This window comes from Schistocerca gregaria, chromosome 1 (assembly GCF_023897955.1).
Source record: "Schistocerca gregaria isolate iqSchGreg1 chromosome 1, iqSchGreg1.2, whole genome shotgun sequence".
NCBI lineage: Eukaryota > Metazoa > Arthropoda > Insecta > Orthoptera > Acrididae > Schistocerca > Schistocerca gregaria.
In genome coordinates, this window is record NC_064920.1 from 1,089,946,747 (window position 1) to 1,089,961,806 (window position 15,060).

Here is a 15,060-nt window from a genome sequence, read left to right on the forward strand (position 1 = left end):
ACGTGCTCTGTGTTACCACAGATGACGTCTCACTGATCTCATTTGTGCCTTGATTGCAGTACATGCGAGGTGCCTATTTGCCTCCACCACTATTCGGGTAATTTCTTCGTGGCGTGTCGTCTTATTTTCTTCAAATATGCTAATTAAGACACACCATACAATGGTTTTTATGAAAAATTCATTTGAGTTTAGGGGTAAGGCGAGAAAAATCCAGCATTTCTGCGGGGGTGTGATAGATGCCATCACAGTGAGTGTTTTTTCTTTCTTTTTACAACGGTCATCACTGTAGATCGTCTGAGATCATGTCTGTGGTATAAAACAATGAATACACACCAGATAAAGAGTACCGTACATGATTTTTCATTTGCAATGCATTTTCTCTAAGTGAAACAATCTTCATTCACAATATTTTGTAAAATATTGCCAGTTAAAAATTTATATTTGCAATGAAAACTGGAATTTAGTGTGCAGTATGTAATTACATGTAATATTATGTCCATTTTTCATAAAAATAATTACATATTTGTTAATTAGCATATTTTGGTGAATTTTATATTTCTCTGTTGTAAGTACTCTAAATCGACAAAAAAGCTAAAAATAATGACCGATCGAAACGAGACTCAAACCAACGATTACCAGTCTCAAACACCACCGGATTCTTTCATGTTTATGTATTTTATGCTTCACGGAAATGCTCATTTGCGTTCTCGGTCGAGAACTGAAACCGTGTCGCCCTCTTAGCAGGCAAGCATTCTACTACAGAACCACACAGCACATCGTAGGAATGTTGCAATTTCAGTGAATTTAACATTTTCGGAAAATTCCAAAGCCCAGTTTCTATGAGAATTTTTCGAGTTATATCAAACTGCTTCAGGAAATTGATATGTGTCCTTTGAACTTCACGTAACATAAATACAAAAACTACAAATACTCGATTGCCGTGCTGTGCCGCCGCACGGGGTAGCCGCGTGGTCTAGGGCGCCTTGTCACGGTCCGTGAAGCTGCCCCGTCGGAGGTTCGAGGCCTCCCTCGGGCATGGGTGTGTGTGTGTTGTCCATAGCGTAAGTTAGTTTCAATTAGATTGAGTACTGTGTGGGCTTATGGACCGATGACCTCAGCAGTTTGGTCCCATAAGACCTTACCACAAATTTCCAATTTTCCGTGTTGTGCCCTTGCTAACTTGTTGTTCTTGTTGTTATTGTAGCCTTCAGTCAGAAGACTGTTCTGGTTCAGCTCTCCGTGCTACTCTATCCTGTGCTAGCCTCTTCATCACTGAATGACTTCCCGCGTCCGGCCATCCTGATTTAGGTTTTCCGTGATTTCCCTAGATCATTTCAGGCGAATGCCGGGATGGTTCCTTTCAAAGGGCACGGCCGATTTCCTTCCCCATCCTTCCCTAATCTTTATTCATATTGTCACTAGAGGAAGCAAACATTCTCATTTAAACCATTGTCATGATGTAACTCTGATGTGTGAAATGGTGCATGTGTGGAACACTGGTCCGATGTAAGAGAGGGCCTGATGGCCCTAATCTGATCAGGTTAAATAAATAAATAAATAAACAATCCGAGCTTGTGCTCCTTCTCTCATGACCTCGTTGTCGACGGGACGTTACACACTAATCTCCCCCTCCTCCACTGAATGACTTCTGCATCCGACATCCACTTGAGCATGCGTACTGTCTTCACCCCCTGGTCTTCCTCTATAGTTTCTGTCACCCACACTCGCTTCCCTCACCAAATAACGATTCCTTGATGTCTCACGATGGATACTTTTAGCCAAGTATAACACAAATCCTTATCGATATCTGGACGAGAACAAAATAAATAAAATATCTGCTGCTGCAGTTTTCGAGAGATTAGAGACAAGAATTAAACGCAAACTGTCAGCCATACAGAAAAATGCACAGGACCTTTTTGTAGGAAATTTAACGCAGTTCGGATACGTTCTCGCTGGAGGCCACAGTTTTCCAGTTATTCAAGAAAACTCGTTCGACGGTCACTTTTGTAAGGTTACGCTTTTAACTCTGGAGTAATGTTCATCACTGCAATGACAGACTCATAATGCATTTTGACATTGCTATGAAAGTGAGTCTAAAGATCCGTTCACAATCGGTTCTAAAATGGCGCACAATTCAGGGCATACCGCAGTGACACCGTATTTGCAAGCTCGAAGATCCAGCACCACTGTGTGGGTTTCACATTCTGCTGTACCTATAAAAGTTAAAAGTGTTGAACTTAGCGACACTAAAAGCCTTCCCCAACCACCGAACATCACCATGTGAGTGCTCTCAGCAGCCTGTCCCACTTTTCAAAAAAAAAAAAAAATGGTTCAAATGGCTCTGAGCACTATGGGACTCAACTGCTGTGGTCATCAGTCCCCTAGAACTAAGAACTACTTAAACCTAACTAATCTAAGGACAACACACACATCCATGCCCGAGGCAGGATTCGAACCTGCGACGGTAGCGGTCGTGCGGTTCCACTTGTCGATGGAATATTTCTGGTGTAGTCTGCTCTCCACGTGTTTCCATTTTATAAATATAAATGTCAAAAAAGTGGCCAGTAGGTATAATTTCGCAGTTTCTGTAACTACGGGACCAAAAAAACGCGAGTCGTATAAATTTGGTGGTTTAAGAAACAAATACTGGTAGAAATGGTGGATTGTTTGCAGTATATACTCGTAGTTTCCGAGTACGATGTGATAGTTCCGAAAGAGGACATTAGAACAGGGGTGTCCAACCTTTTAGGTTATCTGGGCCACACTGGAAAAAGACGATTGTTTTTGCGCTGCACATAATATATGTAATACTAATAATAACTGCCGAGGAAAAGAAAAAAGGAAAGAAGCGAGATGGACCAGTGAACGAATAGCATCATGGGGAAGAAGTTTTAAATTGAAAATATTCTGATTATTGTAACTTACATGGAATTTTATGAAATCTTTTTTACCAATCGATGCACACTTCTTGGGCTGCATAGATACTTACTTTTGGCCAAATGCGTGCCACGGGTTAGGTACTCCTGCATTACAAGAATTCGAAATTCCTATATTAAGTAACGCAATGAAGTCGTAAAATCTCAATACAATGGTGCGACTGTAGGGTGATTATTACAAGCCAGCTATTGGTTGGTTTGCCATAAAGGACGCATTTTCGTCTTCGAGTCTTATTTCTTTTACCAGTAGCCCCAAACAGCCTCATACCTTTAATTACTTTACAAATTAGTTAATGTTTTAAATGTTTGTCATTAAGCGTGTAAATCCTTTGCGGCTGAAAACACTGTAATTTTCCGCGAATCTCAATGTTTGTAACGTCATATCTCCTGTACTATGTGCCGTACTACAATATAATTTTGCTGATGCATTCAGTGGTATACTGAATACTGCTTGAAGAATGTGTTGCAAGTAGAATTATTAGTAAAGAAATGATAAATTAAAACATTATGTTGAAGTTTTACTGTGTGAACAGCGAATTCTTAGTAAGCAATAAACTTTTTCTTTTCATTATTTTGTGGGAAAAGGGAAGGTGTCAGCGAGAAAAACTTTTGAGCGGGTTTAAAAATATCTGTAAAGTGTTTTGGAAGTGGTCTCATTCTCAGACACTGTATGAATACGATGTGAGTAATTTGTATGGTATGAGCTACAGTGGCTCAAGAGAAGTAAAGCGTTTCTAACTTTAGTACTTGACTTTACAGTGTTAAACTTTTAACGTAAGATCGTATCTCTTAATGTGTACAGTATGATAGCATTTTAAATTTTCAGTTTCGGTCAATAACTATACATAGTCAGTCCAAAAGGTTTCGAGACTGATTTGATTCCCGGAATATAAGCGACCTAAGCGCTCTAACTACGGTGACGGCTTGAACTAACAGCTGTAAACAAGAGATACGGATTGTGTCAGACAGTTGCGAGCAGGCAGTGTTACGCAGTGGACCTGCCACCTAAATGACTCGAAGTCAGCATGTCACAAATCTCAGTAGAGCAAGATCTTTAAACCAAGTCTTCAAGAGATTCACCGGTTTGCTTTTAAGAAGAGAAAAGTGTGTGCAAAGTTTGTCTCATACACCTTGACCGTAGAACAAAAACAATGACACGTGGACGCCAGCCACAAGGTGATTGAAGTGCACAACATGGACAGTTCCTTTCTGGAAAAATCATCGTGGATGATGGACTTAGTGTTATCAGTACTATCCTACCACAAATTCACATGCAACATAATGCTTAGACAACATAACTGATATCCATGCCAGGGGAACGCGCGAATTGAACAACGTCGCAAAGGAGGACTTTTGTGACAATTCACGTGGCCGCAGGAACGCTCTGTGCGTTGTACTCATGTGGGGTGGAAACTATGAAGAACACACGAAACAAAACAAAGATCACTATTTTTCTCTATCTCTTTATATATCCAGTTTCGAAACTTTGTGGACTGACGGGGTGAAACATACTGAAAAGTAAAGTTTTGTTGCTCCTGGAAGCCACTAGATAGACAAACTTCAACGGGTTCGGGGTTCCGGGACAGTGGTTTATTAACTTACACACCTCAACAAAAGCGTTGCATTACCCCTTTATTCTGAAATACATGGTACACAAAACAAAAATTGGCACTGAGGCATAAATATACACTACTGGCCATTAAGATTGCTACACCACGAAGATGACGTGCTACAGACGCGAAATTTAGCCGACAGGAAGAAGATTCTGTGATATGCAAATGATTAGCTTTTCAGAGCATTCACACAATCTTGGCGCCGGTGGCGACACCTACAATGTGCTGATATGAAGAAAGTTTCCAAGCGATTTGTCATACACAAACAGCAGTTGACCAGCGTTGCCTGGTGAAACGTTGTTGTGATGCCTCGTGTAAGGAGGAGAAATGCGTACCATCACGTTTCCAACTTTCATAAAGGACGGATTTTAGCCTATCGCGATTGCGGTTTATCGTATAGCGACATTGCTGCTCGCGTTGGTCGAGATCCAATGACTGTTATCAGAATATGAAATCGGTGGATTCAGCAGGGTAATTCGGAACGCCGTGCTGGATCCCAACTGCCTCGTATCACTAGCAGTCGAGATGACAGGCATCTTATCATCATGGCTGTAATGGATCGTGCAGCCACGTCCCGATCCCTGAGTCAACATATGGAGACGTTTGCAAGACAACAACCATCTGCACGAACAGTTCGACGACGTTTGCAGCAGCATGGACTATCAGAGCATGGCTGCGGTTACCCTTGACACTGCATCACAGACAGGAGGGCCTGCGATGGTGTACTCAACGACGAACCTGGATGCACGAATGGCAAAAGTCATTTTTTCGGGTGAATCCAGGTTCTGTTTACAGCATCATGATGGTCGCACCCGTGTTTGGCGACATCGCAGTGAAAGCACATTGTAAGCGTGTATTCGTCATCGCCATACTGGCATATCACCCCGCGTGATGGTATGGGGTGCCGTTGGTTACACGTCTCGGTGACGTCTTGTTCGTATTGACGGAACTTTGAACAGTGGACGATACATTTCAGATGTGTTACGACCCGTGGCTCTACCCTTCATTCGATCCCTACATTTCAGCAGGATAATGCACGACCGCACACCATCCAAACTCTGTTTGACTCAATGCCCAGGCGTATCAAGGCCGTTATTACGGCCAGAGGTGGGTATTCTGGGTACTGATTATTCAGGATCTATGCACCCAAATTGCGTGAAAATTTAATCACATGCCAGTTCTAGTATAATGTATTTGTCCAATGAATACCCGTTTATCATCTGCATTTCTTCTTGGTGTAGCAGTTTTAATGACCAGTAGTGTACATTCACTTGTAATGTATCCAGATCACCAAACCAAAATAGAAAAAATTTTAACGACAAATTTGACTGTTTCCTCAGAGGCGTTTTACTCAGCACTCATGAGCAACGTCAGTATGTGGTGGAACGACCCCTTGCGTGAATCCCTTGCGACAATCAGAGAGATCATCAAGCCGGACCTGGTCCAAACTCTCCCACTCTCCAATGGCGATTCCGGAGTAAATCGCGCAGAGTACATAATCGTTGCCATGTCCAAAAACAGCTCGTGTCGATAGACCCCACGCATGTTTTGTTGGGTTCATTTCGGGGAAGGAGGCTGGTCATTCCAGTCTGGTGATCCTAACAAGCTGAAAGAACGTGTTCGCGAGAACTGCATGATGAGCACGGGAGTCATCATCCATCAAGGTTAAATTATCACCCAGATGTTGGCAATACAGTCCCACACTTGTTCTGGACTCTAGTCTCTGTAACGCAGAATAGTGGGACTGCCCTTAACAACAATGGGAGCTGTACAGTGGCCACATGTAATGCCACCCCAAAACATCATTCCACCACTACCTTGTTGCAAATGTGGGATAAAGTATTGGAGGTGTTCCATATTACCATGCTGCCATGAAACTAGTTACAAGCATTTATCAGGGTACAAACAGATCCGAGTTTCGTTCCTAAAAAACCCCAGTGTCAAACGTGCGGCATTCAACTACATGATTTCTTACACATCTGTAATGGTGTCCATTTTATCGTTGTGTACAACGTGGTGATCGCCATGGTCGTTTGTAATGGAGATTTGCACCATGCAACGGTCTCATGACAGTTTGATGATGTGATATGTGACAACTTTCCGTCTCTTTGAACGGCTAGTTCAATACTGGGTCACTAAGCCGATAGTTGCTTTGACTCAAAAGTCTTAGATATTGGTCGTTATATGCACCTGTCGAAATTGGATGGTAGGTGTGATGTAAGCCCCTAAAACTACCTTTCAATTGCAACCGATTCCATATCCCTACCTCATTTGTTTAACTTCTGTGCACTCGTTCAAAAATGTTCCATGTATAATTCGATGATGCTGACTCGATGATTACCCACGATTGCCCTTCGCAACATGACGAATGTTCACTGTATTGCTTTACAGGCGTCTCTAATGTGTCCGCACTGGTGCTTGTGGCGCGCAGGTTGGCGCCCAGAAAAGAACAAAAGGGTGGAATCTATTGATTGAGTACAACAATTGTTAGTGTATCGTTAACACTACAGTTTTAATTAGATGTGAACATTGAGTTACACGTATTATTAACACCAAGAATTCATTAGTCCTAAACATGATAACATGAAAACAAAAGAGAGTGCTTAATTTGAAATTTATGACTGTGTGCAGTATCATGTCACATGACAACCAACTGGTACAATGAGCAATTGAATTCATGAATAACATTACTCCAAGCTCAAAAGGAACAAGACATTTAATAATATATTTAATTAAACTTTAACGCTATGTTCAGTTTGATGACATAGGACACAAACCAGTACAGCAACCACAATCAGCAGTGAGTGAAAAGATTCAGTGTTCACTTCGTGTCCAATCGACCAGTTAGAAACGCTAAATTAATAATTACAGTTAGGGATGAAGCTTCCCTCGGCAGCAGCTCAGATATTTCCAGTGACAATAGCTCTGTGATATAGATCTTGGTACTGGAGCCTCAGTCCACCAGTAAAGAGAAGACACAGGAAATCCCACAATAGCTAACATGAAACAGCTTAGTATTAACAACGCAAATAACCGTGGCTTCCATACAAAATAAAAGTTACTGTTTGTGCAGACACGTTACTCATAACATGGAAAATCTAATGAGGCAATTGAAGCCGAACACTTTACCAGATGCGAGCTCTATCAGATCACAGAATAGACATAATATATTGTCGATCCACGTATACATAATCCGTTAACTGACATAGTTTATCGACCAGCATCACGTAGAACAAACATGAAAATATTGTAAATCCTCGTAAACGTAATAAATTACTAACACTATTTATATACTTGTTACCTACAATATCCGACAAGACAGCTGTCCATGTAGAACATACACTCACACAAGGTGCATAAGATTATACAATACACTCAAATGCACATAAGTATACTCAATTACGTAAACAAAGAGTACTTCATCTCAGATTCAAGAGGAGTAAAAACCTGGCTAACAAACAAAATCTGAACGAAGCGAAAATGAGCGTAAGGAGAACAATGAGAGAAGCGTTCAATGATTTCGAAAGTAAGACGTCGTCAGCCGACCTGAGTGAACACCCTAAGAGATTTTGCTCGTAAACAAAAGTGGATCAAAATCATCTATTCATTCTCTCAGAGACCACACCGGCATCGAAATGGAAGATAACAGAGAGAAGGCAGAAATACTGAATTCGGTCTTCTGAAGTTGCTTCACCGAGGAAGATCGTAACACTGTCCCTTCTTTCAATCGTCATGCGAACGTCGAAATAGCGGATATTGAGATAACCGATCGCGGAAATGAAAAGCGGCTACAATCGCTTAGTAGTGGAAAAGGCGTGAAGACCAGATGAGATTCATATAAGATTCTATAAAGATTATGCTAAAGAACTTGCCCCCCTTCTAGTAGTAATTTATCGCAGGTCACTTGAGCAACGAAAGGTACCTAACGACTGGGAAAAAGCGCAGGTCATTCCCGTTTTTAATAAAGACCGTAAGACAGATCCACACAATGATAGATCTATATCGTTGACGTCAATCTGTTGTGGAATTTTGGAACATGTTTTATGCTCAAGATTTATAACGGTTTTGGAAAATGAACATCCCCTCTATAAAAATCAATACGGATTCCACAAACAGAGATCTTGCGAAACTCAGCTCGCTCTGTTCCTCCATGAGATCCACAGCGCAGTGGACAACGGCGCTCAGGTTGATGCCGTGTTCCTTGGTTTCGGTAAGGCATTTGACACCGTCCCGCATTGCCGTTTAATGAAAAAAATCCGAGCTTTCGGAGTATCGGAGCAGACTTGCGATTGGATTCAAGACTTTCTTGCACATAGAACTCAACACGTCGCTCTTAACGGAACAAAATCGACAGATGTAAAGGTAATATCTGGAATACCACTGGGAAGTGTGATAGGTCCGTTGCTGTTTACAATATATGTAAATTATCTAATAGGAAGCGCCGGATGCTCATTAAGGCTATTCGCAGATGATGCAGTTGTGTATACCAAAGTAGCAACGCCAGAAGATAGTACGAATTTGCAGAACGACCTGCAGAGAATTGATGATTGGTTCAGGCTCTGGCAGATGACCCTGAACGTAAATAAATGTAACATATTTCGCATACATAGGAAAAGAAATCCACTACTGTACAGCTACACTATTGTTGACAAACAGCTGGAGACTCAGATTCATCGGAAGAATCTTAAGGAAATGTAACTCCTCCATGAAAAAAGTGGGTTATAAGGCGCTTGTTCGCCCGATTCTTGAGTAGTGTTGATCTATTTGGGATTCCTATCAGGTAGGACTGATAGAGGAGATAGAGAAGATCCAATGAAGAGCGGCACATTTCGTCACGGGTTCGTTTAGACGGCGCGAGAGTGTTACGGAAATGCTAAACAAACTCCACTGGCAGACGTTACAAGAGAGGCATTGTGCATCACGGAGAGATTCGCTATTAAAATTTCGGGACAGCACTTTCCAGGAGGAGTCGGACAACACATTACTTCCCCCCACATACATCTCGCGTACTGACCACGAGGAGAAAATTCGAGAAATTAGAGCCAATACAGATGCTTACCGACAATCACTCTTCCCACGCACTACTCGCGAGTGGAGCAGGGTCGGAGAGATCAAACTATGGTACCGAAAGTACCCTCCGCCACACACCATTAGGTGGCTTGCGGAGTATGATGTAGATGTAGATGAGTTAGTATGCAATAAGTTCTCATACTGCACATATGCATGGACGTCAGCTGATTGCTACACATGAAAATTTGTGGCAGACAGGGACTCAAATCCGCATTTACCACTTGTTCTGAGCAATCCCCCTAACCACTTGGCTATCGGAGGAGGCCTCCAGAACTAATCCAAACTTTCGAATGTCACAATGTGATATTGGCCTCCCTGTGTGGGAATCATGATTGAGTGCTTAACATATGAGGGATCTTGAATCGGTCCTGGAGGCTTGCTTAAACAGCCAAAATCTGGGTTCAACTCACAGTCCATGCAAATTTTCATGTATCGCAAACAGCTTATGTCAATGTTCACTAAATATGAACTTATTTTGTAATGTTTTCCGCAACTGTTCTCATCAACATGCATGCATATCTGAATGACATTACTTTGTGAAGATGCAAACACTGTATTAACACAAACATTGCTACTGCCAACTATTAGTTATTCCACATTGTATCGATAAACTGGATAGCTCTGAACTAACTGCTGTCTCATCCATTGCCACATTTAAATATACAGACATGGTGACCACAATACACTCCTTGAAATGGAAAAAAGAACACATTGACACCGGTGTGTCAGACCCACCATACTTGCTCCGGACACTGCGAGAGGGCTGTACAAGCAATGATCACACGCACGGCACAGCGGACACACCAGGAACCGAGTTGTTGGCCGTCGAATGGCGCTAGCTACGCAGCATTTGTGCACCGCCGCCGTCAGTGTCAGCCAGTTTGCCGTGGCATACGGAGCTCCATCGCAGTCTTTAACACTGGTAGCATGCCGCGATAGCGTGGACGTGAACCGTATGTGCAGTTGACGGACTTTGAGCGAGGGCGTATAGTGGGCATGCGAGAGGCCGGGTGGACGTACCGCCGAATTGCTCAACACGTGGGGCGTGAGGTCTCCACAGTACATCGATGTTGTCGTCAGTGATCGGCGGAAGGTGCACGTGCCCGTCGACCTGGGACCGGACCGCAGCGACGCATGGATGCACGCCAAGACCGTAGGATCCTACGCAGTGCCGTAGGGGTACGCACCGCCACATCCCATCAAATTAGGGACACTGTTGCTCCTGGGGTATCGGTGAGGACCATTCGCAACCGTCTCCATGAAGCTGGGCTATGGTCCCGCACACCGTTAGGCCGTCTTCCGCTCACGCCCCAACATCATGCAGCCCGCCTCCAGTGGTGTCGCTACAGGCGTGAATGGAGGGACGAATGGAGACGTGTCGTCTTCAGCGATGAGAGTCGCTTCTGCCTTGGTGCCAATGATGGTCGTATGCGTGTTTGGCGCCGTGCAGGTGAGCTCCACAATCAGGACTGCATACGACCGAGGCACACAGGGCCAACACCCGGCATCATGGTGTGGGGAGCGATCTCCTACACTGGCCGTACACCTCTGGTGATCGTCGAGGGGACACTGAATAGTGCACGGTACTTCCAAACCGTCATCGAACCCATCGTTCTACCATTCCTAGACCGGCAAGGGAACTTGCTGTTCCAACAGGACAATACACGTCCGCACGTATCCCGTGCCAACCAACGTGCTCTAGAAGGTGTAAGTCAACTACCCTGGCCAACAAGATCTCCGGATCTGTCCCCCATTGAGCATGTTTGGGACTGGATGAAGCGTCGTCTCACGCGGTCTGCACGTCCAGCACGAACGCTGGTCCAACTGAGGCGCCAAGTGGAAATGGCATGGCAAGCCGTTCCACAGGACTACATCCAGCATCTCTACGATCGTCTCCATGGGAGAATAGCAGCCTGCATTGATGCGAAAGGTGGATATACACTGTACTAGTGCCGACATTGTGCAAGCACTGTTGCCTGTGTCTATGTGCCTGTGGTTCTGTCAGTGTGATCATGTGATGTATCTGACCCCAGGAATGTGTCAATAAAGTTTCCCCTTCCTGGGACAATGAATTCACGGTGTTCTTATTTCAATTTCCAGGAGTGTATAATTCCGTCTATTGGACACAGTGGAAACACTGTCAGGTAACTGATCTGCCACAGATTATCGTATTTACAAGTGGCTCATCTCAGGAGACTCATGATAATTCTTTCACTGCCAGCAGTCAGACAAATAAGCTGGTTTCAACTCATGCACATGTGACTAGATCAATTTCCTTCTTACTGGCTATGCTGACCATCACTGCCCCTCAGGCACACTGTGCATGTGCAGATAAACACTCCCTATGCAGAGAAGCAAACCCCACTCACCACTGGCAAGGTACAAGCAATGGTGGTATATTTGACGTGAACTGAATGGAAAAGAGAATGGATGAGAAATAAATAAAGCAATAATAATTTCCACCTGCACAGGGCATTGTGGCAAGGCACTGCAACAGCAAAAATAGGAAATGTGTGCTGGATCAGGACTTGAATCTGGATGCTCTGCATCTCTAGAATGAGTATCTTTACTACCTCCGCCATTTGGACATGTTTCCCATCAGACTCAAATTCCCAACCTCCCACTCGCCACACCGCAAGTATCTCTACCCATTAGACCCCTACTTGCATATTTCCAGTTCCCATAAGAGTTTAGAATTTGTTTGCACACCTGTGCTAAAATTTTTTCATTAAACAGCAATCGTGCCCATAGCATTATAGATATGAGTGGTGCCTGTTTCTATTGAGCAAAACATGTCCCTACAAACACCACTGATATCTAATTATATGGGCTCCATGGCTGTTTGATGAATAAGATTCAGTGAGGATGCACAGCCAATGTCTGAAACTCCTTTTAGAATCAGAAATCTGTGAATAAGGGTTAATGGGTGGAGGTCTTTGCAATGTGGCAAGCAGGAAGTTGGAAATGTGGGTCTGATGGAAAGTGTGTCTGGATGGTCAAGATGATTAAGGCATCTGTTCCAGAGAAACAGGCTATGCGGGTTAGAGTCCCAGTCTGGCACATTTTCAACTCTCGTCGTTGTATTGCCACAGTGCCCTGCGCAGCTAGAATTCATTATTTCCACATCAGATGAAATCGGCATTGCGAATAATGACTACCATCAGCTGTAGAATGGAATGCCGACAATGAAAATCTGTGCTGAATCAGGATTCGAACCCATATTTCCCCCTTATTGTGAGTGGTGCCTTACAATTTGGCTACCCGTGCACGACTCATGGCCAGACCCAAAATTCCACTCAAGATAAATGGGAAATACATTTTCGAGTCCCAGTCTGGCTCAGATTTCCATTGTTGTCATTCCATTCTACAGCTGATGGTAGTCATTACTCGCAAATGCAAATTCATCTGATGTATTTTGTAATGGCTGTGGTCACCACAGTGCACTGTCATCAGAATAAGACAGGCACTGTAATGTTGTTTTCATTTCCTTCCTACCTCTTTCACATCCAGTTTCCTTTCCATTCCTTTCAATCCAAATATTCATGTATGTGTCCCAGTTAGTTCGTCATCAGTGGGAACCTAGAAAGTCTGATCTATGTAGTGCCACACAAGACACATGCTTTAACTGAAATGCTGCAAATCTTTTGAGTGTAGCATTCTACCTGTCGGTAGTGCTATTGGTGACTGTGGGTATGTTTACAAACAACACAACAGCAACACATTTGGGCGAGATACTGGGGTGTAACAACATTTCTGAATGTGTGTGTAGATGCACTGCGCAGTAACTGGTGATGTGGATGGGTCGTAGCAGATGCCTCGCTCGGCCGGCAGGTCGCGGGAGTGGTGGGGCTGTGGTTCGTGTCGTGGACGCCGTACGCAGTGGTGTCGCTTCTGGGCGTGCTGGGCCTCCACGGCGCCATCTCGCCGCTGGGCTCGATGCTGCCGGCGCTCTTCTGCAAGACAGCCTCGTGCCTCGACCCGTTCCTGTATGCGGTGACGCACCCGCGCTTCCGGCGCGAGCTGGCAACGCTGTTGCGGCGGCCGCGGCAGCTGCTGCAACGTCGCTGGCACTGTGGGTGGGCTTGGGGTCGCCACCGGCCCGCCATCCACCACGGGGGTCTGCGATTCTCTGTGGCGCCCCCCTGCAGCCTGGGCCCACACAGTGGCTTCCACACTGGTGTCTCGCACCGGCGACCCTCCGAGACCAGCGAGGTAACTTACCAGCCGCTTTCTTTTTTATTTATCACACTAAATTCTTCCATAAAATTTCAAGTGAGCTTCCGTATGTCAATAACTTGCTGCCACATTGTTTCAGAACATAGTCTTCTGCCCATCATCAGGTGTATTCTGGTGACTGTATACTGAGCCCCCATATTTAATACCCCATCGCTACTAGTGCAGTGTAACCAGTTGTCAATTTGAATGCATTGCTTGCTTCTGCTGCTTTTGCTGCTGCAATGCCTTCCAAAGTCAAAACTCGCCTCGTCTATGTCAGATTGATCGTCTTTATGAGGATCACTTTAACCTTATGCTTCCTTTGTACTCTGCCTATTCTGATGGAAATATTCCCAATATGAGAGCCGACCATTCTGGCCGAGCAGTTCTAGACACTTCTGTTCAGAACCGCACTGCTGCTACGGTCACAGGTTCGAATCCTGCCTCAGGCATGGATATGTGTGATGTCCTTAGGTTAGTTAGGTTTAAGTAGCTCTAAGTCTTGGAGGCTTATGACCTCAGATGTTAAGTCCCATAGTTCTCAGATCCATTTGAATCCAATATGAGCCAAGTACGCTGTCATCTTAAAGGTCTCATCCTCATCATCTTCCTTGTTCAACAGTTTATATCTCTGTACCACTCTCTGTAGCTGCCAAGATCAATATCCATTTTCTCGGACATGGTCCCACGAACATAGAGTGCTTTGAAAACATAATGGAAAAACGATTTTTTTGTCCTTGATAAAAAAAATTTGGCACTTCTGGGATTGGTCAGAGAGATCTTAGCGATCCAGATGGCAGTTGTTTGTAAGATTGCATATGATGGAGGCAAACAATGGGACAACCATAGGACACTCAATGTTCAAGACAGTGGAACACCAACAGTGTATTCGCTTCCTCCAGTCTACCTAATCAACTATCACAGAACACTTTATTTCTACTGGTCATTCGATGAAATGCAATGCAACAAAAACTGTAGTCCATACTTCAGATTCTGGTATTTCTTTATCAAAGAATCGTTATAAATACCACTACCTGGGGCTTTTACCAACCAGGAAGGCAGTTTCCAATTGGGTTCCACATGGAATCCTGACACAGATAAACTTCATGCTTTGTGCAGCTGGCACTGTCCTGCAAAGATCGGTCTCACATCAATGATGAGAGTTTCCCCGATTTCCAGTTGGATTCTGTATGGAATACTATCACAGAAAAGCTTCATACTTTGGC

At 44.0% G+C, this 15,060-nt stretch overlaps 1 protein-coding gene across 1 annotated transcript in view; it reads left to right on the forward strand.

Annotated features, from left to right (window-relative positions):
• The window catches only part of LOC126290427 (opsin, ultraviolet-sensitive-like), a 164,562-nt gene that overhangs the window by 136,959 nt on the left and 12,543 nt on the right, over positions 1-15,060 (forward strand). Inside the window, exon 5 of the mRNA XM_049984908.1 lies at positions 13,451-13,831. Within this exon, the coding sequence (XP_049840865.1) occupies positions 13,451-13,831 (381 nt within the window). The remainder of the gene's footprint in view (positions 1-13,450; positions 13,832-15,060) is intronic.